This window comes from Nothobranchius furzeri, chromosome 8, assembly GCF_043380555.1.
Source record: "Nothobranchius furzeri strain GRZ-AD chromosome 8, NfurGRZ-RIMD1, whole genome shotgun sequence".
Classification (NCBI taxonomy): Eukaryota; Metazoa; Chordata; class Actinopteri; order Cyprinodontiformes; family Nothobranchiidae; genus Nothobranchius; species Nothobranchius furzeri.
Window position 1 is genome coordinate 58,524,555 of NC_091748.1, and position 19,417 is coordinate 58,543,971.

A 19,417-nucleotide genomic window follows, 5' to 3' on the forward strand; every position below is an offset into this window, starting at 1 on the left:
ATCATTCAGGAGGGGCTCGGAGTAGATCTGCTGCTCCTCCACATCGAGAGGAGCCAATTGAGGTGGCTCGGGCATCTGGTTAGGATGCCTCCTGGGAAGACCAAGGACACACTGGCGGGACTTGTATCTCAGCTGGCCAGGGAACACCTTGGGATTCCTCCAGGAGGAGCTGGCCCAAGTGGCTGGGGAGAGGGAAGTCTGGGTCTCTCTGCTTGGGCTGCTGCCTCCGCAACCTGACCCCAGATAAGCAGACGATAATGGATGGAATTTTTATTCTGTGAAATTATGTATCTGAATTGTTTGCACTCAAAATACACCAGCAATACCTTCCTCTTCAGAAATCCCTCAGCAGAAATTCAGCTGCAATGAGGTAACCTCCTGTGACCCAGGACCAAATTCACAGAGAAACTGTGTAAAACTTGTTCATCCTGAAATACCATCGGTCACTCGGAGTTGCAAATGAACGCAGATTATGAAAAATGTCTTCAGCCCATATCACATGCATTAGCTGCAGAAAACGATGGCGTCAGAAAAGGTCGGTCTCTTTTACATCACAGGGAACGATTTGAACCAGCTCCGCTGAGAAAACATTTACCTCCTGGAGCGCCAGAGCCTTTCCCCACAGAAAAACAACTCAAGGCATCATTCATACAAGAGACCTGAGTAGATTTATTGAAGAAATTAGTGAAAAAAAAATTGGTGTGTTTTGCTTTGATTTAAACAGAAGTTCTGAGAGGATTTTTTGTGACAAACTGATGGCACTACATGTGAACTTTCCAGTCAATCAGTGTGAAAAAAAAGTCCGACAGATAAACGTTTTCTGTTGGTCATTAGGTCTCTGACCAGTTTATGGCTGAGATTTCTCCAGGGAGGCCTTGCTGAATGTCCATTTGGAGACAGAGTGAGCCCGAGTGAACATCGGGGGTGCACCGTGAGTGATGAGCTCTTCGGCTGGAAGCTGCAACCTCAGCACCGCCCTGGAAGAGCCAGAATTCATCATCCTGAGCTGTAATGGGAAATTGGAACTGCTGGTCTTTATGCACAAATGCTGGCTTTGTTTGAACTGTCCACCATCTTTGCATCCAAACAGTAAACCAACCAAGAGAATTTATGCAACATTGCGTCTTATTCTGAATTCCTGAAGTCAGATCACTGATGCTGAGCGGGATCCCAACAGAACATCTACACATGCTCTAATAATGATTTTAAGAACTGGAGGGTCATAAGATGCTGCATCTGGAATATTTCTTTTTGGCCTGATGAGAGTAAAGGACTTGTGATGCAGCTTCTACTATATTCGGCACAAGCTAACTTTGTGTAAACCCTAGGTGAAGTGTCCCTCCCAGCCAGATGTAGCAGCACAAAAGTGAACTTGAGATTTGCGATGAGGAGCAACTGTCCTTCTAAATTTCTCAATGATTTCATTCACATTAAAGCAGAAGTTGATTTTCAAAGGCATGCTAAATGATCCTTGAGTAGCAATTGGGTCACACACACTTCTATCGTTGGTCACTGTCACAAAAGGAGTTTAGGTTAGCCAGTTACTCAAGAGTCAGATGGCCATGGTGGATACAGATTGAGAACATAATTACTTTATCAGATGTCCAACATTTCTTTAAAACCTTGTTTTATTTTGAAAGCTTGGTTTTCAGAAGCTGTAAGCCATCATGTTTAAATACCTGGCTTTGCATGTAATGAGTCTGTCTCAGACATTAGTTTGTCTTTTTAAGCTGAATTACTGAGATAATTGAACTTTTGCACCGTATTCTAATTTTTCCAGTTTCACCTGCATAACCGGGGGTGTCCAGACTTTTTAAGACGAGTGCCAAAGATCTCACACTTTAAAAAAAAAATCTAAAAAAATGTTTTAAGTTAAACATTTTATCTGTGCTGTTAAAAAAGGCCTAAATTAGACATAAAATCTGAACACGAAGTTGAAAAGGATAGATGTAAATAAACAGCCTGCTGGAGGATTGGAACACAATTCCACCATTTTTGAAATCCTTGTGTGTAAAAATTTCTTGTGTACACAAAGTCAAAGAAATCCTAGAAAAACTGGACAGCAATTTTCTAAAACTAAATCTCACTGGCAGCATTGCCATCTTGCTAGATTTAATAAAAATGTCTCCTAAGAAATAACACCCCCTCCCCAAAACCAGGGGCAAACTAAACCAGTTGCAGGGTAGGAGCTTACGAACACTTAAAGTTTGCAAAAATGTCTGTTCCAATGGAAAATTAAGTTAATCTTTATTTCTCATAATAAATACAGCTCTGCTGACAGCTTAACAGTTACACTGAATGATAACTTTACAAACAAGAGTAACAGTTCCTGATGGGAGCGCTGTGATTGGCACCGATACCTCTGGCCAATAAAATAACTAATCTGGGGAGGAGAGACACTTTAACGACTTGGTTACAGAGGAAGAGGTCGTGCTGAAACGGGTTACGAACCGCTTCCTGGAATTCCATGTAATCAAATCAAAGCCATCATTTAAATGGGTGGATCTTAATGAATCGTTTTCATTTAACCTCTGAAAGTCAGAAACAGAAGTGTTGCTTCTAGAAAGTTCTTTGGTGCTCTGCTGCCCTCTAGTGTGAGTCAGAAGAATGGGCACAAACAACTCAGGCATTCAAAGGTAAAAAAGAAGAAAAGAACTTGAACTCTGAGATGCTGTAGTTAAAAAGACAAGAGAGAGGCACCTATTGTGTTTAGCAACACTACTCCAGAGTGTAAAGGAACGAGCCTAGGCACCATGTTGCTGATCTCTACACGTCTCTCTCCCGCCCTCTCATCCAGGACCAGATCAGGAACAGCCTGTTCTCTCCCTGGAGAAGTATTTTTTGGCTTAGAGGATCTGCTCGGTGCTTGAGGCGGAGATGTCCAGTAGTCTCCAGGCAGCATTCGGGTTCAGCTCTTCCTGGTCTCGGCAAAGAGCCCACACATACATCATCCTGAGCACCTTTTCCTGAAAGAGCAGCAACACGCGTTCTTAGCTTTAAAATAAAAATACTGCATTTATGAATGATTTTAATAAAGTCAAACGGAAAGACGAGTTTTCTTTAAACATTATCCATATTTTTCCACAGTCATCCGTAAGGAGCAGGATGTCACATTTGAAGCCTGGCTAATAAATTCGAAACAGAACAGCTGAAGCACCTTTAATTCTCTGACTGTCGTATTACACTCTGACAACCAGGCAGCTGCGGTGAGTACCTTGACCTCTCTGCTGTTTATAACTGTCCTGATGTTCCCTGAGGGAAGGGGCGGCTGAGTTACAACTCATAAAGATGGTTTTTCTAACCACATAAAAGCCTTGCTGGCACAACTCAACATGGCTTTGCGGTCTCTATAAATCCTGCTCATGAATATATATTTGTATTTAAAACGATGAGGAATATGTGCTGCAAATGAATTAAATATATGCAAACACAGATTGAAGCACCAAGGTGTTCCCTCCACTTCTGTGTTATTTTAATAACACAATAATTGTATTACAGCAACAAAAACAAACACAATAATCTTTGTTTTTAACCAAAAGGAAAATCTGGGAAATGTATTTCTGCAAAAAAGTGTTGGGTTTGCATGTTTCACTCACAGGATCTCCCTCCACCACCTCTCCCTTTGCGTTTCGAATCACCATGACCATCTGAGCCTGGAATGTTATAATCAGCACTGGCCCCTGCTCCATCATCTTACCCATGGCCAGCTGGAGAAGAAGGAAGAATATTTTAAAACGCACTCATTTTAAACTAATGAACTCAACTGGAGGCGAAACTGTTTCAGAGTGACACTTGTCAAACCCTGATCGCTGCTCTGAAAATGTGTAAAAGCAACTTGCATCGATGCTGTCTATGTCCAGGATCTTGGAGTGGAACTGAAGCCCCATGGCCTTGGCCTGCTGAATTGGATGTGCAAGTTGGCTGTAGGTCTGCCGACCCAGAGCGGGGGACACAAAAAGACACCGTCACAACTCATTTAACTCTTAATATTAGACTGATATTGGTTTTTCTATTGCCGATACTGATGCAGATATGTAGAGGTAATGTTCACCAGATAACGATATGTGCTGCTGATTTTTTTGGGCTGAAATCTAGATGTTTTTCTCCTTATTTGTATGCTAAAATGTCACCAATACCCTCAGCTGAATCAGATTTTGAACGCTGAAATTAACCAACTGTTAAATTTTAATTAGTGAACTGCTCAGTGTTAAAATCAAGCATCTAACTAAAGTTAATCAAACAAATCAATTAACTGACAAAGTATTAAATATTCAAAACTGGTAAATAAAAATACATTTTTGTTCAAATATTTTTGGAGCATTTATTATGCAATTATTAATCAGGAGCATAAATATGCATCTAAATTTAAATTTGCAGCACCAGGCTGGCCAGGATGTGCCTGACTTTAAACTGGCTTTACTAAGGAGTAGATTGGTCAAAAGTGATATATATATATAAAATGGTAAATATCGGTCTAGCCTTATTTAATATGAGCACAATAAAGAACCTGCAGAGGCCTTGCTCTCAGAGTGTGAGCAGTTTAAAACTTTACCGCTTCAAAACACCAGTCCTTCAGAACCTCCAGCTCCCCTTGGATCATCGCCTGTATGAAAACAGAACACTGAGATGACGCCAAAGCCCTGATCATCAACATGTTTAATATTCCTGATAGAAGCTTTTATTAGAATGTGATCCAGTTTTCAACATGCTGAAAATCTCCAGTGAATCTGAACAAGTGCTTGTTTGGACCTCAGCGTACCTCCAGTATGTTTGGGATGATGTCGCGTTCGCACTGTTTTAGGAAGGAGTCCTTATCAAAAGAAGGATCCACCTTCAGAATCTCCGTCATAACCTCCGACATTTCTGTCTTTGAAAATAACCCTCCTACAAATAAATGTATGAATTAGAAAATAAATCTAAAACACAGCTGGCCTTAAGACTCATACTCACAAGAGAGATCAAACTTCAGTCAAAACATTAAACGGTCTTAAACAACAAAATCAAAACAAGGAAAATGTGAACAAAAACGCTCTAACAACCACCATCTCCTCTTCCATTACCAATAATGTCCAAAAAACGACTCCAGAAACATCCTAGCAGGAAATATTTCCACAGATAGTTAAGGGATCAGTCTAATGTTTGCACGTTTCTCACCGATAACGTTGGTCATCTTGTCAGCGACAGCTCGTGATGCTCTGATGAAGATGTTGTCACTCTCATCATACTTCATCTTCATCTCAAAAAACCCTTTAGAATAGATTTAAAAGAGTCGTGTTTTAATAGTCGAGCATTTTTCCGATGTTTACCGAACAAAAGTCCATCTTAAGTTTTTATTTTCACTGATTCATGAACAGAACAGAACTCCAATGTGCGGGTTGTCCAGTAATCGGCAGGTTGCCAGCAAGATCCCGGCTCTGAGCAGAGAATGCTGCTGTTGTGTCCTTGGGCAAGGCACTCAACCTACACTGCCTGCTGATGGTGGTCGAAGGAACTGGTGGCACCTGTTCGTCGGTCAGTGCGCCCCGGGGCAGCTGTGGCTACATCGTGGCTCATCCCCACCAGCGTGTGAATGACTGATTATGTTGTGAAGCACCTTGGGGGGTTGCAGGTGCTACACAAATACAGGCTATTTATTGATAGTGATTAATTCATCACAGGGTGACCGCTGAAGATAAGCTCCAGCTCCATGACCCTACTGAGGACTAAGCTTTAGATGATGAACGACGCGGGGGACACACCGGCTGCGGAAGCGCCGCGAAGCAAATCGCTCACGAAATTCGGCCGCTGCTCGCCGCTCCTCAGTTCAGATCAGACGCGCTCCAGTCGAGGCTCGCCTCGGCTCAGCTGTAGTTTTTCTTTTAAACACTTGGTGTCCTCCATTTCCTCTCTGCCTTTTCTCAGCTCTTTTCCTCTACGTTTGAGTGTGAGTGTGTGTGTGTGTGTGTGTGTGTGTGTGTGTGTGTGTGTGTGTGTGTGTGTGTGTGTGTGTGTGTGTGTGTGTGTGTGTGTGTGTGTGTGTGGTTTTTCTGCAGTGTCTGATTACGAACACATTTGACTATTGCGGAATTTTATTTTGAAATGCTTTATTTTGTTAACTTTACCGGCCTGCCTCTTATGTCTAGGTTTGACTTCCTGCCAGAATTGACGCGATTCACCCGCGGCTCGCGAAAAAATAGAGCCGACGCCGAAATGATCGCTGCACGGCGTGGGCTGGAGCACCGGCGCGAGGCGGTTCGCAGCACTTCGGCGGCCCATGTGGTTTATAGAATAGCTTAACAAGGGCGCCGAATGAAGGCGGTCCCATTTTCGCGGCGCTTCCGCGGCCGGTGTGTCCCCGGCGTGAGTGAATTTTTCACAGAACTTTGATATGCCTTTGGGTTCTAAATGCTGGATGATGATGATGATAATAAATAATGTTTATTAGAATATAAAGAGACTTAAAAAGGAAACAACCAACAACAGAACATGAAGGGTAAATAACAGAAGAACAGAGAAATGTCCAAGTTCTTACTGTTAAAGACCACATTGTTGTCCTTGAAGTCTTTCCACTGTTGGTACCATTTGGAGTTCTTATGCAGCACCACTCCCATAGCTTCCCTACAGCAGACACACAGTCAAGTTTCCTAGCGATGACTCCATAATTTCCAGACAAAACAAAAGTCACCATTTGTAAACATAAAGGAACTGAATGTAAACAAAAGAGTAAAACGAGTGGAGCCATCTTGTTCTGAACTTGAAAGGGTGATGGTCTTTTCAAATTCAGGGAAAGGGAAGGACACTCACGTACTCGTTGGCTTCGAAGACTTTATCATCCCCTGCTCCCCTGGAGGAGAACTCGGTCCTCTTTCGTAGCCTGACTGGAGGTCTGTAAGGGCCAGTGTGGCCAAGGTCACCGATCTCTTTCTTCACACTCTCCATGCCCTGATGAAAAACAATCTTCCTTTATTTGTGGGAGACAAACAGAAAACAAATATAGAAAATGTAAGCTTAGGCTTTAGTCCCATTAGTACTGCATACCTGAGATATTGCTTTGAATGCACCAGACTTCCCCAGCTTCTCCCCACTCTTAGAGACCGACTCTGCAGAGGTTTTAGCTGTTTTTGCAGCTTCCTCCATTCCTTCTTTGATTTTCTTACCAATGTCTGTCCGACTGACCTCCTCCAGCCCCTGTTCACAGACAAAAAGATTCCAACTCAACATCACCTTCAACAGCAGATGATTCATTGACTTGGGTAGCTGTATGATGCTCATTCTCACCTCTTTAACTGTCTCAGAAATGTTTCCAAATGTCTTCTTCAGAACCTCAGATGTCTTCACTGTTTCGGATTCTATATTTTTCTGAAGAAAAGTTAAAGAGAGGACTACTGAGCAAATCAAACTATCAGTAAACTAAATATTAAGGATAAGCAGAGGTGCAAAGTAATGGATTAAATTTACTCGCGTTACTGTAATTGAGTAGCTTTTGTGTGAATTTATACTTTTTAAGTCGGTTTTAAAATCTTGGGTATGTTTCTTTTTTAAGAAATGTACTTTACGTCATGTTCACTCATAGCCGTTCCTGAGTAAAAGGCTTAATAAATTTAAAATATTGTGCTTTGCAGCGTCAGAACAGAATAAGAGAGACCTACACGAGCGCCGCGTCTCACCTGTGGGGGTGTGGGTGTACACTTTTTGTAACGAAGACGTTAAACAGCCACTTTTCCTGCAGTTTTGCTCAAAAACATCAGTCCGGTCCCTGTGATGCAGTCACTGCTTACCCCCTCCTGTTGGTTGAAACCCTCACCTTCTCTCACCGGTGTTACATCAGTATTCTACTCGATTCGGTGGCTGGACTCGACTCCGTGTTTGAAATGTGCTTCCCCAACTGCTCCGCATGGCAGCAGCAGAAGAACGTTTAGCGCTCCTAACAATCGGACTCCCAGCACATCGCTTACAAACAGGAGACCTGCAGGCAGCCTCTGTGAGTTAAAACATCTTGTTGGTGCAAATCAACACTAAATACTGGAGCTAACATTATGTGCTCCAACCCTGTGTGTGTAAACTGTTTTATGATGCCACGGGTTTAGCCTGTTTCTTTATTTTAATCAAGAATAAGAGATTAACTTATTACTAAAGAAGTTCAATGTAGTTAATTAGTCATTCAAATTATTCTAAAATGTTGGAGTGTGTGTGTGTGTGTGTGTGTGTGTGTGTGTGTGTGTGTGTGTGTGTGTGTGTGTGTGTGTGTGTGTGTGTGCGTGCACACATGTGAGCTTATTGTGAACTGATTTTGCACTACTTAGATTAACCATCCTTACACTGACAAAATGTAACCAAGTAACTTTTCTTTTGAGAACATATTATTTACGATACATTTAACTGTTACTTGAGTAAAATTTTAGGCAAGTACTTTAACTTGTATTTGAGTAAAAAATCATGAAAGTATTGGTATTCGTAAGGTAGGAAATTTTAGTACTCTTTCCACCTCTGAGGATAAATAACTTGACAGTGATCTTGGTAATGGTCAAATACTAACATATTTCCTCCGAGCTTGTTGCAGTGCATCCGACTCTTCAAGTTTTTTGGCCTCTTCCCGAAACTTCTTGATGTTTTCTTTCATTTCTTTGTTCTTGTTTAGTTCCTGCTTCAAGTTATCCAAAAAATCCCCAAGAAACCCCTTCCTGCCACCGCCTCTCTCCCCGGACAAATACCTAACCTGAAGAAGGGGAGACTGAGGCACAGTGGTAGAAGAAAAAGATAGGAACGATTAAAACAGACTGAGTACAGTTATATCATTTAATCATTTGAAATGATCTGAATTAGTAGTTCTTTGTGCGTTCTGTGGGTTTTTACAGGTTTTTCTTTGGACACTGGCTGACTTCTCGTTTTCTGACCATCACAGACTTGTGGTGTGTGATCAAAAGAAAATCTAATAGAGAAAAAAAAACGTTCTGGTCGATCAAAGCACCTACACTCAAAGTATCGGAAATTAAAAGGAAGAAATTCAATGAAGCAAAAATCTGACTGAAGACTTGGAAATGGCATATTTCTTCTACAGATCATACCTGAAATTATCTTGTTGGTGGTAAAATATTATTTTACATCCATTAAACTCCAGAATACCTTCAGAAAGCACAAAGAACTATTGATCAAAACCACTTCAGGCTCCTTTAACACATTATAAAGCTTATACTAGGGATACTTCTTAAGTGTGAGGTTGCATAAAATAGAGGTGGTTCAAATTTAACCACTAAAAGGCTGACTTTGTATAAACATCTAAATAAATACACTCATATGGCCCTGAATATCTGGTACTTAAAATCTGTAATTTTTCTGCAAACACGTCCAGATTATTGTCAAACTATATTTCACCTCACTGTAAGTTCATTATTACTCATTAAAATAAATGTTCGTTTTGCTTCTCAACGTTCCAGCCCAGAATAAAGTGTTGGTACCTGTGGAGAACATCTGAGGAGCTCATGTATCCTGTAAACATGAAGTCTGTTTGAAAACGGCAGGCAAGAGGGAGAAGTCACCAAGCCTTTTCTTAAACACATCTGGACATGGACGGACACACACACAAAGATATTAATGTAGACAACTACTTCCGAACCGAATACAATGACATTCCCACATTTCGGGAAATCTTGGACAGAATACACGACAGTATTGATGTCAGACAAGTGGAAACCTTTTGAGCACACAATACTTGGTCCAAATAGGATTAAAATACCGCATTTGAGCTAACGTAGCTAATGCTAGCAGGGCAGAAAATGACTTTTAAACAATGGCAAACTAACTTATATAGGTTCCACCATCAGTTGTTTCATGTTTTTAAATAATACACTGTAAAAACACCTCAAGGGCTCACCTGATAACACCGACATAAGGGGACCGCCATCATGAATGCCGTAGAGACCTTCTTCCGGTTCTGACCTTTCACTTCCGGGACGATGAAGCGTCAAGCAACTCGTCTTTTGAGATGAATCGTTTATATATGCCATTATTTTAACACGTATTAAAAACGTCTGTATAAAAAATATACAATTTATAGTTTAATTGTACTTAAATGTTTTCTTCTTCACTATTCCACTTCGAATTTTTATTTAAACGTAAAACTCAATCTGTAAAAACACAAGTCAGAAGATTTTTTATGTTGAGATTTATTTATCAAACCATCTCAAAACACAAAGTAACAGAAAAAAACTGAACTGTGATTAAAAGTTTGGCCTCTAAAATGTAAATACCAATCTAAGAAATAACTAAAAACATCCACTGATACAAATTTCTAACTAAAATAGCATCTACTGAATAGATTTCACTGAAATGCAGTTTTGATCATGCAGTGTTTAGATAAGACCAAATCAACTGGCAAATACAACACAAATACAATTATGCATTTCTATCAATCCTAACATCAATCTCTCTCCCATTCAGACGATAGCCGTTCATGGTCCGGCAGGCTCGCTCAGCAGTTTCAGGGTTGTCAAAACGTACCACACCACAACCCTTGGATTTGCCATTTTCCATCTTTATATCAGCATACTGGACCATACCTGCATAGATTCCGAGAAGACATGTCTCAACAGAAAAGCACCAACATGAAATTTTACATTTTCTGCTCAGTTAGCTTGTTTAGATCTTGCTCTTTGAATAAACCTTATTTTAAAGTTATGAGCTGCAGTCTAATGTTTCAAGGACTGAGGTTTTCTTTAATCAAAACAAGGTCAAGCTGGATAATGCATTAGCTTCCTTACAGTAGATCAGAAACCAAGCATTCTTTTATTTCTGAGAAAACAAAAGCCATACTTACCACATGTATTGAAGGTATCCTTCAGCATCTTCCAGGTGAAGTCAAATGGCAACTGGAAAACAAAATCCAAGTTTGAAAATAAAACAAAGCTAAACTTCTGGGATGAACCAAGCCCAACTTAAATTGAAGGAAACAAACTCACATTTCTAACAAAGATTTGACATCCCTTTCTGATGTTGCCTCCCCCGATTCCAGGTCCTCCAGCTCCTCCAAAGGAATTCCCACCAAATCCACGATCTAAATCACCGGAGCGATCAAACTGCCCACCAACACCTCCAGATCCGATCCGGTCCATGGCAGAGCCCATGCGGTCAAGGCCACCAGAAGGAAAGCGGTCAAGTCCTCCAGAAGACGCCATGCGATCAAAGCTGCTCCCCATTCTGTCAAGTCCAGTGTTGCCCATGCGATCCATGCTCATCTGGGAGCCAAAGTCCATGCTGGTACTTATACGATCCAAATTAGATGGGCCCAGACGATCAAACCCACCAGGACCAAGGCGATCCATGTTAGAACCCATGCGGTCTACACCTGGTCCAAGCCTGTCCATGGTGGGCCCAAGCCGGTCCATGCCAGAGCCAGCACGATCAAACCCAGATCCCAGCCTGTCCAGGTCAGACCCACGATCAATCCTGTCCGCACCCATACGGTCCATTCCTCCAATGTTGCCTCCTAGGCGATCCCCTCCAGTGTTCATTCGATCCATCCCAAGGGTATTTCCTATAAGCATAAACAAACAAACAAAAACAAGAACACAGTGTGACTAAATTGATTGAACAGACATTTAGTAGGGGCCGTCATACACAAAATACTGGAGTACTGACCCATTCCTCTATCAAACGAATCTCCAAAATTATTGCGAGACATTCCCATTTCATTTCGCCCAAAGTCTCTGTCAAAAGCACCACCAACCCCACGGTCCATATCTAACAAAAAAGATAAATCCATCAGAAACATCCACCAAATCAATGAGGTCATTGCTGGCTTTGTGGTTTTTTAAGTGAGTCTACCTCTACCTACCATTTACCCGTCCCATCCCAGAAGAGCCAAAACGATCCATGCTGTTCATTCCGCCAAAGTTATCCATACCTAAAAACAACACAGGTCTTAGTACTTCAGGAAGTACAGAAGGTATTTGTAAATAAAAAATAGTTAAGTATTTAATAATCAGACTTACCAGCTCCTCCACCTCCTCCGCCTCCCATTCGACCTCCCATGTTGTTAAATCCCATTCCATCCATTCCTGAAATTGAGATCACTGATTGAGTACTAGTGTTTATATTTAAGGGTCAACAGAAAACTTGAGTTGATTACCTCCTGGGCCCACGTTTCCCATCCCTCCACTTCCCCTATTGAGCATTTGTGTGTCAATAGGCTGACCACCCGGTCCAAGTCCCAAACCAACACCACTTAGACCTCCTAGTTATGGGGAAACACACACAATATCAGAAAACTTAGCAATGTATATCATTAAAAGTCAGGTTTGCTAAGTCATTAAAATAAATTATGCTAATTAACTCATTCACTTCCATCGACTACTAAAGTGGACATTTTAAATCCAACTTCTCGCTGCCATTCACAACTTAAGTTGTCAATTTTATTTTATTTTTTAAACGGTGCAGACTTGGGAACACGCTTGCGCATCTGGAGTAAACATGACGCCCCTAAAGTTGATTTTCACCCGTGTGTCACACGTCATGTGATCATGAAGCAGACAATCGTTTTGAGATTCCGCTATGCCTAAAGCGAGGCGCAAACCGGAAAATCTGCTGCAGCTCGCACTTCAACAACGGATTGTGAAAGAAAAAAAAAGCTAGAAACATGCAGATTCTTCCTGATCTAAAAAGTGAGTCTACTCTTAGTAGTTTTGGTGTTTACATGGTCGTAGAACACAATATTCCGGGACTCTTCAAAAAAATAAAAAATTAATAAAAATAAATAAACAGGAAAAATGCTCCTAATAGCTGGCAGTCAGGGGGTTTCTGTTCAACTAACGGCTGGCAGTGAATGAGTTCAAAATAAATTTCAATGCCATGCTGGGAGCCCAAGTCTCCTCCCTTTCCGGTCGGCTCATGAGTCCCAGAAAAACGAAAAAATGAATGCAAGTCAAGCGGAGTTAGAAAATAGAATTTTTGCCTCATCGACTTGCATTCATTTTTTCATTCATCCAGGGACCCATGGCCTGGAAGTAGATAGGTGTGACTTAGGATCACTATTCTCATACATTCCTTTACTTTTAGGGTGTATACTTACGGGGAAGAGCAGCAGATCTATCTGGTTGTCCAAACTCTTTGGGGAGGGACTTCTCATCCTGTAAAAGTGCAAAAAACAAAATAATTTAAATCATCGGATTTTAAAATGTATAAAAAAATTTAAATAACAAAAATCTAAGCTAAGCAACATACCAGCTTGACATGCATGGTTCTGTTGAATAGGACCTGCCCGTTGAACATAGCTGCAAACTCATTAAGGACAACAACAAAACAACAGAAGAGCAACAAACACAAAGTGGATCAACAAAAACATGATAAAAGATACAGACAGCTTGAACTGCTTCAATGGGCATTTCAAATGTTACTGTGCCCATGCCTCTGCTTTTCCCCTCCTTGTCTTCCAGAATGTCCGTCCTTACAACCACACCCGCCATGCCGAATACCTCCTTCAGTTTTTTCCACCCCACTTTGTAATCAAGCTGTAAACATCCAAAAAAGAAAATCTGATATGAGGTTACTTGAAAGGATGAGATGGTTTACAGGCTTCTCACTATGTATTGAATCTCATTCACAAATTATTTCCCAATATTGCTATAGCAGTTTTGAATGATTAAAGGTGGGATATGGAATATTTTAATAAAAGGCTACATTTAAAAAAAATAACTCCACGGGCATTTAGAGGTGTGCAGAATTAATGTACAGTTTTTCCTTTAAAGGCTATGTTGAAAGAAATAATCAAATTGTAATTTAGTCGGGCACAACACTGGGTTTATGTTTACATCTACCAGCCACTAGATGGCACCTTTGCGCTAAAAAGTCTGTCCAGCAAGGCGAGGCTGGAACTGTGTAAAATGGCGGACTTGACAAGTCAAGCAGCTGATTCTGAGCCCAGAAGATGTTCTAAACAGTAAACACTGTTGTAAAATAAACTTATTAGTAGAAATTTGTCCTTATCCTGTACCATTTGTCACTGGACATGGTGCTGGCTGGCCACTTTATGTATCAGCCGTGAACCAACACCCGGACAGCTGGAAAATGTTTTCTGTTGTTGCAGCTACCACCTCTAAACACTAGATGTCGCTAGAGTGTCCGTGTTCCGTATTCAAAGTTTAACAAGTAAAGTGTGATTGTGTTCACGTGTCTTAGAAAAAATGAAGTTTCAAAAATTGTAGTTTAGATTTTAAAATTCTCGTTTAACACAATTCCTTTTGTTTCTGATTAAAATAAAACCATGTTAAAAATCTGTGAGTCTCACATTTGCCACAAAGATGGTGCTTCCAATTCTGCCATTTTGGAGACCCTGAATGACCTCACTAGGGATGTTTGGGTTATTCATCAAGCTGGGGGGGATGTTGACCATAGGGCCAGATGGTCCTGGGCCCATGCGATCCATTCCGCCCATCCGATCCATTCCGCCCATCCGATCCATTCCACCCATCCGATCCATTCCACCCATCCGATCCATTCCTCCCATTCCGCCCATGCCACCCATTCCCGCCATGCCACCCATCCGATCCATTCCGCCCATGCCACCAATGCGATCCATTCCGCCCATGCCACCAATGCGATCCATTCCGCCCATGCCACCAATGCGATCCATTCCGCCCATGCCACCAATGCGATCCATTCCACTCATCCGATCCATTCCACCCATGCCACCCATTCCTCCCACTCCAGCATGGCCTCCTAGGGGACCTCCACCAAGAGACTTGCTCATTTCTCTCTGGGCAATGATGCCATCAGGGTCCTAAAAAGCAACCAAAAAATAAATCATCCAGGTAATCCACAATTAAATCAGGTCTAATAAATAGTCAAACACTTGCTGCTTCTTACACTTCCTGTATCCTACCTCTTTCACTTTGAGGGGCCGCCCATTGAGGGAATGCTTGTTGACCTTTTCCACAGCTTTTTTCATCAGCTCTTCAGTCCTAAACTCAACAAGACTAAAGGAAAAAAATAAGTTTAGAATAGCTAGATTTCCATTTGCATCCCATTTCCCATGAACAGTGGGGCATGATTACCACCATCTAAGCAAGACTGGAGATTCTCTTTGGAACGATGATGAAAACACAGGTTTGATTGTTGGGATATTAAATTAAATGTACTTACGCACAACCCTGTTTGATTGAAGTCATCAGAGCAGGCAACAAACAATGGAAAAATAAAATAAAATTAGCAAAGGTAATGTTAATTAGTTGGTCTAATATATTTATTGCACAAGAAAATATTCATGCACAAGAAAAGTTCAACACACACACAAGCCTATTGTCTTGGCAACAAGTACGAACATAAAAGGTACTTTTCCACCCAGTCAGTGACAAAGCCAAGTGCTGTAAAAATCAAGAGCTGTTTTCAAACACCCAGGTTGATGGTTTTCCACACAACTAAGTTATTAGAGAGCTATTATTTTCCACTGAAACTGACTTATGAATTGGTTGCATTTAACAAACCATCTAACAGCTTTATAACAACCTTATGGCAACTAAAGCCCATAACATAAGGAGCAGATTCAGCAACCAAAAGGAACATTGTCCTCTAAAACAATCCACAGAGAAGTGACTACAAAAACTGAAGTCCTCTATTAGTAGCATTGACCCTTCAGGATGGCCTCCAATCAGTGCCACAGACGACACCAAATAAAGCACACCTCCGGCATCATTTCGCCATCAAAAACTCAACCAGATTTCTGTATTGAACAATTCTCAACAATGTACATAAGGAAACCAAAGCTGACAAACACGTGTTTGTCTAAGCTTGATCATATATTTTATTTGTATGTATATGCACTTACCCTCGATTTGCCTTCTGCGTCCATTAAGTGTTCCACGTATGTTACCTCACCCACTACAAATCAGATTCCAGAGATGACACACACCAAGGGGAGAGAAGCCGAGAGAACAATGGGGGTTTAGAGCAGAAACAAGGAAGTCGGCCGTTGACTGAGCTCAGACTGCTAGTCTTCAGCCTTCCCTCTGCACCTCAGCAGCACAATACGGTACAGGTCCACAAAAATAAGCTTGGAAAAGTATCTTAGGACTTCTTGGTCTGTCCTCGTTTGAACTCTCTCAGAACACCAAAAGCAATTGACAGAAGAAAAGCAAAACAACTTTCCTATTGAAACATAATACTGCAAATACTACCTAGTACATGAAGATAATTCATCATAACTTCTATATGTAGAGAAAATCAGCCCATTTCAGATCAAATTTGCCATTTTAAACATCCAACTAACAAATCAAAACACTCCCCCATCACCTGAGTCCAAGTGGAAAACGAAATCAGAAGAAAAAAATCTTAATGTCGACAACATCTCAGGGAAAGGATGCTCCTCTAACAGTAAATCTGTTCATAGAGTTGAGTAAATCATAATACGCTAAGTACAATTAAATAAAGAATTGCGACCAATTTTGAGTCAGTGATGATCACAGCCACATCAATGATGCAGGTCACTTGTCTGTTCCCCAAATGGACATCAGTGACCAGCCCTTGAGAGACGAGGACAGCACCAGAGAAGCTGCTTTATTTTGTAGACCTGCACCCAAAAGAAAGCCCCAGCAAATAGCTGCGTGTGGCACAACCTGGAGATTTGCTGAGAAAACATTTGCTCGTCAAGGTCACACCTAAAAAAGAAAATGCAATTTAACTCAACATTTGACATAAAACGAATACCGTGTCCTCCATCTCAAACAGAATGGCTCCCATCATAACTTGAACTGTTCTCTTTGGCTAGAAATAAACAATATGTTGATATTTTTCAGTTTCCTACAACTAAACAACTCTGCATGTAAGTGACAACTGACATTATTTCCAGAATTCAGTTGCTGCATCACACAATACTTAATTGTTCATGTTTCCAACAATGTCACCAAATTGTACGTCATCGTCTCCATGTTTACTGATATTCACCAATTCCAACTGATGTCATTCTGGTCCATGCTTGAAGGCAATATTATAAAGGTACAACTACAAAGACATGTAGCTATTTTCCCCATTGGCATCTTGAGAATAGGCTTCTCATTATCCCATTCAAAATCCCAAGCTAAGGGCTTTACACAATAGCCCACTTGCTTTTACAACCTCAATTTCACAAAAACCTCAAAGGTTGAGATGATCTCAATGGGGACTCAAGTCTGACATCCAGGTCCACAGCACGGGTATGCAGCAGCTCCATAGCTAGTGAATGGTTAAGACCACTCCAAAACCTTTGCGAAGAAGAACTTCCACAAAATCTCAAGCATCACATGTGCTACTCCCAAAAGTCCTTCAAATGTGAAGTGGACAAATAAAATGACCTTGGATTCTGATCCTCATTAGATTTTAATAGCATGGCCAAATCTGGCACCAATTGGAGCCTTATCCAAATACCTTACCTTTTTCTTTCATCAGGTCTTTCAGGGCTTGCCATTTCACATCATAAGGGATGTTACTGACAAACACTCTGTATCTCTTGTTTGCATAAGGTTCGAAGCGACCTCCACCTCTCTTCTGGGGTCTCTCTTTCCTGCTGTTATTGGACTCCAACTTGGATTTTCCATTCATTTCTCTACATAAGAAAAATAGTTAAAATGAGAACTGGAGTAAATAATACAATTGAGCACTTCACTCATCAATTATCTAATGTTTACACGAAAATTATTTTAGTGCAAAAGTACAAAGATAAAGCAGCAATATTGGTAAAGCTAATACAATTAGCAACTTCTCAATAGATTTCATATGTTCATTCGCAATAAACAGCGGCCTTAAGACAGGCGTTGTAATCCAATAGTTAGACGATAATTTACTCCCCCAAACTGTATTGCGCATAAAGTCTGTTCATTGCGCCATTAACGTAGGCAAATATTAGAGTTTATAGTTTTTAGCTACAGATATTATTGCCTGGAGAGAAAATGAATAACGATCCAGCAACATGGCGGCGAGGCCGCATTTAGGACAAAGTAGACACATGTAGTAAATACTGTTTGGAAGAAGATAAATTCAAGTCTAGAACCAAAGTAACGCAAGGAAAAGGAAGGTTGTGTCCGTATTTATCATTTAGTTTGTTGCGTTAGCGACAGCAGTAGTAGTAGACAAAATAGAAAAATGACACTTTCCAGAACATAGACGGGCCCGAAACACACAACGCAACAATGAGCAAAAACGAACACCAGAGATGACTAAATCGGTTAGCTGTTGACTATTCATTCCCGTCTGATACAATTAAGCGATGTGTTTTAGTTTTTTCAACAAAATTATACAACGTGAAAGATTAGTATTCGCGTTAAATCTGACAGGGCTAACGAGCTAAGACAAAGACACGACAAAGCACTCACCCCTGCTGCTGGGGCTGGGTTTCCGTCTCGGTTGTATTTTCTGACTGCTCGTTGGACATTTTTATTTTATATTGTTGGTTTTATCAAACTACGATGTGTAAAGTCAAGTACGATTTGTTAACTGTGATGGTAACAAATGACTGCAACAGTACAACGCACGCTCGGCGATTGCAAAAATGGCGGAGCACAAAATCGATGACGAGTTTTAAAAAATACGACTACAACCCCGTTCCGGTTTTTCTTTCAAACTAAAAGCTCCACATTACAAACCACACTTTCAAGACAAGAGCGCTCACCTAACATGAAAACATGTTTGTTTTGGGTTGTTTTTAGTATTTTTTTCAAGAGCAAATATATTACAGCGTCCTGCAATTTGCAAACTTACACACAAAAGAAAGCTGTGAACATGAAAATACATAGTTTGTTGAGGAACACGGTGGCTGCTGTGAGATCAAAGAGGATGAGAATAGACAGAGTCAGAGGCAGTGATGTCATTGGTGATTTTGAGAAGTGCAGTTTCAGTGCTATAAAGAGGACAGAAGCCAGATGAGACTGCTTTGGTGTATTTAGTAATGAGGTTGTGAAGTTGAGAGTCTACCGACTTTTCAAGAACTCTAAAGATGAAGGGTAGATTGGAAATAGGATGTATGTCACGTTTTATTTTATTTTTTTAGAAAATGTGTAACCATTGCAGTTTTGAAATTAAGAGGGACAATTCCAAAATTTAGAGAACATTATTTCGCCTTATTTTGCTCTTATGAGCTATGATGTAGTCACAGCTGACTGACAGATGCCCTAATAGTAGGTAGATTAGGTAACTGCCCGTTCAAAATAGAATATCCTTAACAACTAAAGTTGTAAAATGACTCAAACCTGAACTCCTGTAAAGCAGAGACAACACTTATGTCAGCACTCAAAATGAAATGTTTTATAACTAATTCTTCCGCACCACCAGGTGGTGACAGTCGTTTTCATAGTCCGTACGTAATGACGTAACAGGGACGGAAGTAAAATCTCTTTCTGGCTTAACAACCATCGAATCTCCACAATAAGTCGTATTGTTCGTATTTATTTACCTATATGTTATGTTTCGCTTAGACTTACGT

The 19,417-nt window shown here is 40.8% G+C and overlaps 2 protein-coding genes across 2 annotated transcripts; both read right to left on the reverse strand.

Moving 5' to 3' along the window:
• Positions 1-2,230: 2,230 nt before the first annotated feature.
• timm44 (translocase of inner mitochondrial membrane 44 homolog (yeast)) lies at positions 2,231-9,955 on the reverse strand. Its single transcript, XM_015970549.3, has 13 exons — positions 9,851-9,955; positions 9,435-9,536; positions 8,516-8,710; positions 7,258-7,338; positions 7,018-7,167; positions 6,788-6,921; positions 6,512-6,597; positions 5,155-5,247; positions 4,760-4,884; positions 4,553-4,603; positions 3,840-3,929; positions 3,597-3,707; positions 2,231-2,966 (listed from the first exon to the last, which is right to left on the reverse strand). The coding sequence occupies exons 1-13, from the start codon at positions 9,881-9,883 to the stop codon at positions 2,847-2,849; spliced, it is 1,371 nt and encodes a 456-aa protein (XP_015826035.3). The 5' UTR covers positions 9,884-9,955; the 3' UTR covers positions 2,231-2,846.
• Positions 9,956-10,126: 171 nt separating this feature from the next.
• Positions 10,127-18,507, reverse strand: hnrnpm (heterogeneous nuclear ribonucleoprotein M). The gene is made up of 16 exons (XM_070553933.1): positions 18,312-18,507; positions 17,373-17,545; positions 15,794-15,846; positions 15,112-15,119; positions 14,852-14,945; positions 14,258-14,749; positions 13,328-13,481; positions 13,195-13,244; positions 13,043-13,100; positions 12,104-12,208; positions 11,967-12,032; positions 11,810-11,878; positions 11,614-11,715; positions 10,935-11,509; positions 10,793-10,844; positions 10,127-10,535 (listed from the first exon to the last, which is right to left on the reverse strand). Exons 1-16 carry the CDS (start codon positions 18,368-18,370, stop codon positions 10,372-10,374), a joined length of 2,274 nt encoding a protein of 757 aa, XP_070410034.1. The 5' UTR covers positions 18,371-18,507; the 3' UTR covers positions 10,127-10,371.
• Between the last annotated feature and the right edge of the window lie 910 nt (positions 18,508-19,417).

What these genes read in the sequence shown, in the direction of transcription:
- timm44 (XM_015970549.3), bottom strand. Translation starts at nt 9,883, where the DNA reads ATGATGGCGGTCCCCTTATGTCGGTGTTATCAG. An exon ending in AACAAGCTCGGAGGAAATAT is followed by an intron (nt 7,339 to 8,515) that starts GTTAGTATTTGA and finishes ACTTTTCTTCAG; the next exon opens with AAAAATATAGAATCCGAAAC. An exon ending in TCATCCCAAACATACTGGAG is followed by an intron (nt 4,604 to 4,759) that starts GTACGCTGAGGT and finishes GTTTTCATACAG; the next exon opens with GCGATGATCCAAGGGGAGCT.
- hnrnpm (XM_070553933.1), bottom strand. Translation starts at nt 18,370, where the DNA reads ATGTCCAACGAGCAGTCAGAAAATACAACCGAGACGGAAACCCAGCCC. An exon ending in GGGAAACGTGGGCCCAGGAG is followed by an intron (nt 12,033 to 12,103) that starts GTAATCAACTCA and finishes TCTCAATTTCAG; the next exon opens with GAATGGATGGAATGGGATTT. An exon ending in GGATACCTTCAATACATGTG is followed by an intron (nt 10,536 to 10,792) that starts GTAAGTATGGCT and finishes GAATCTATGCAG; the next exon opens with GTATGGTCCAGTATGCTGAT.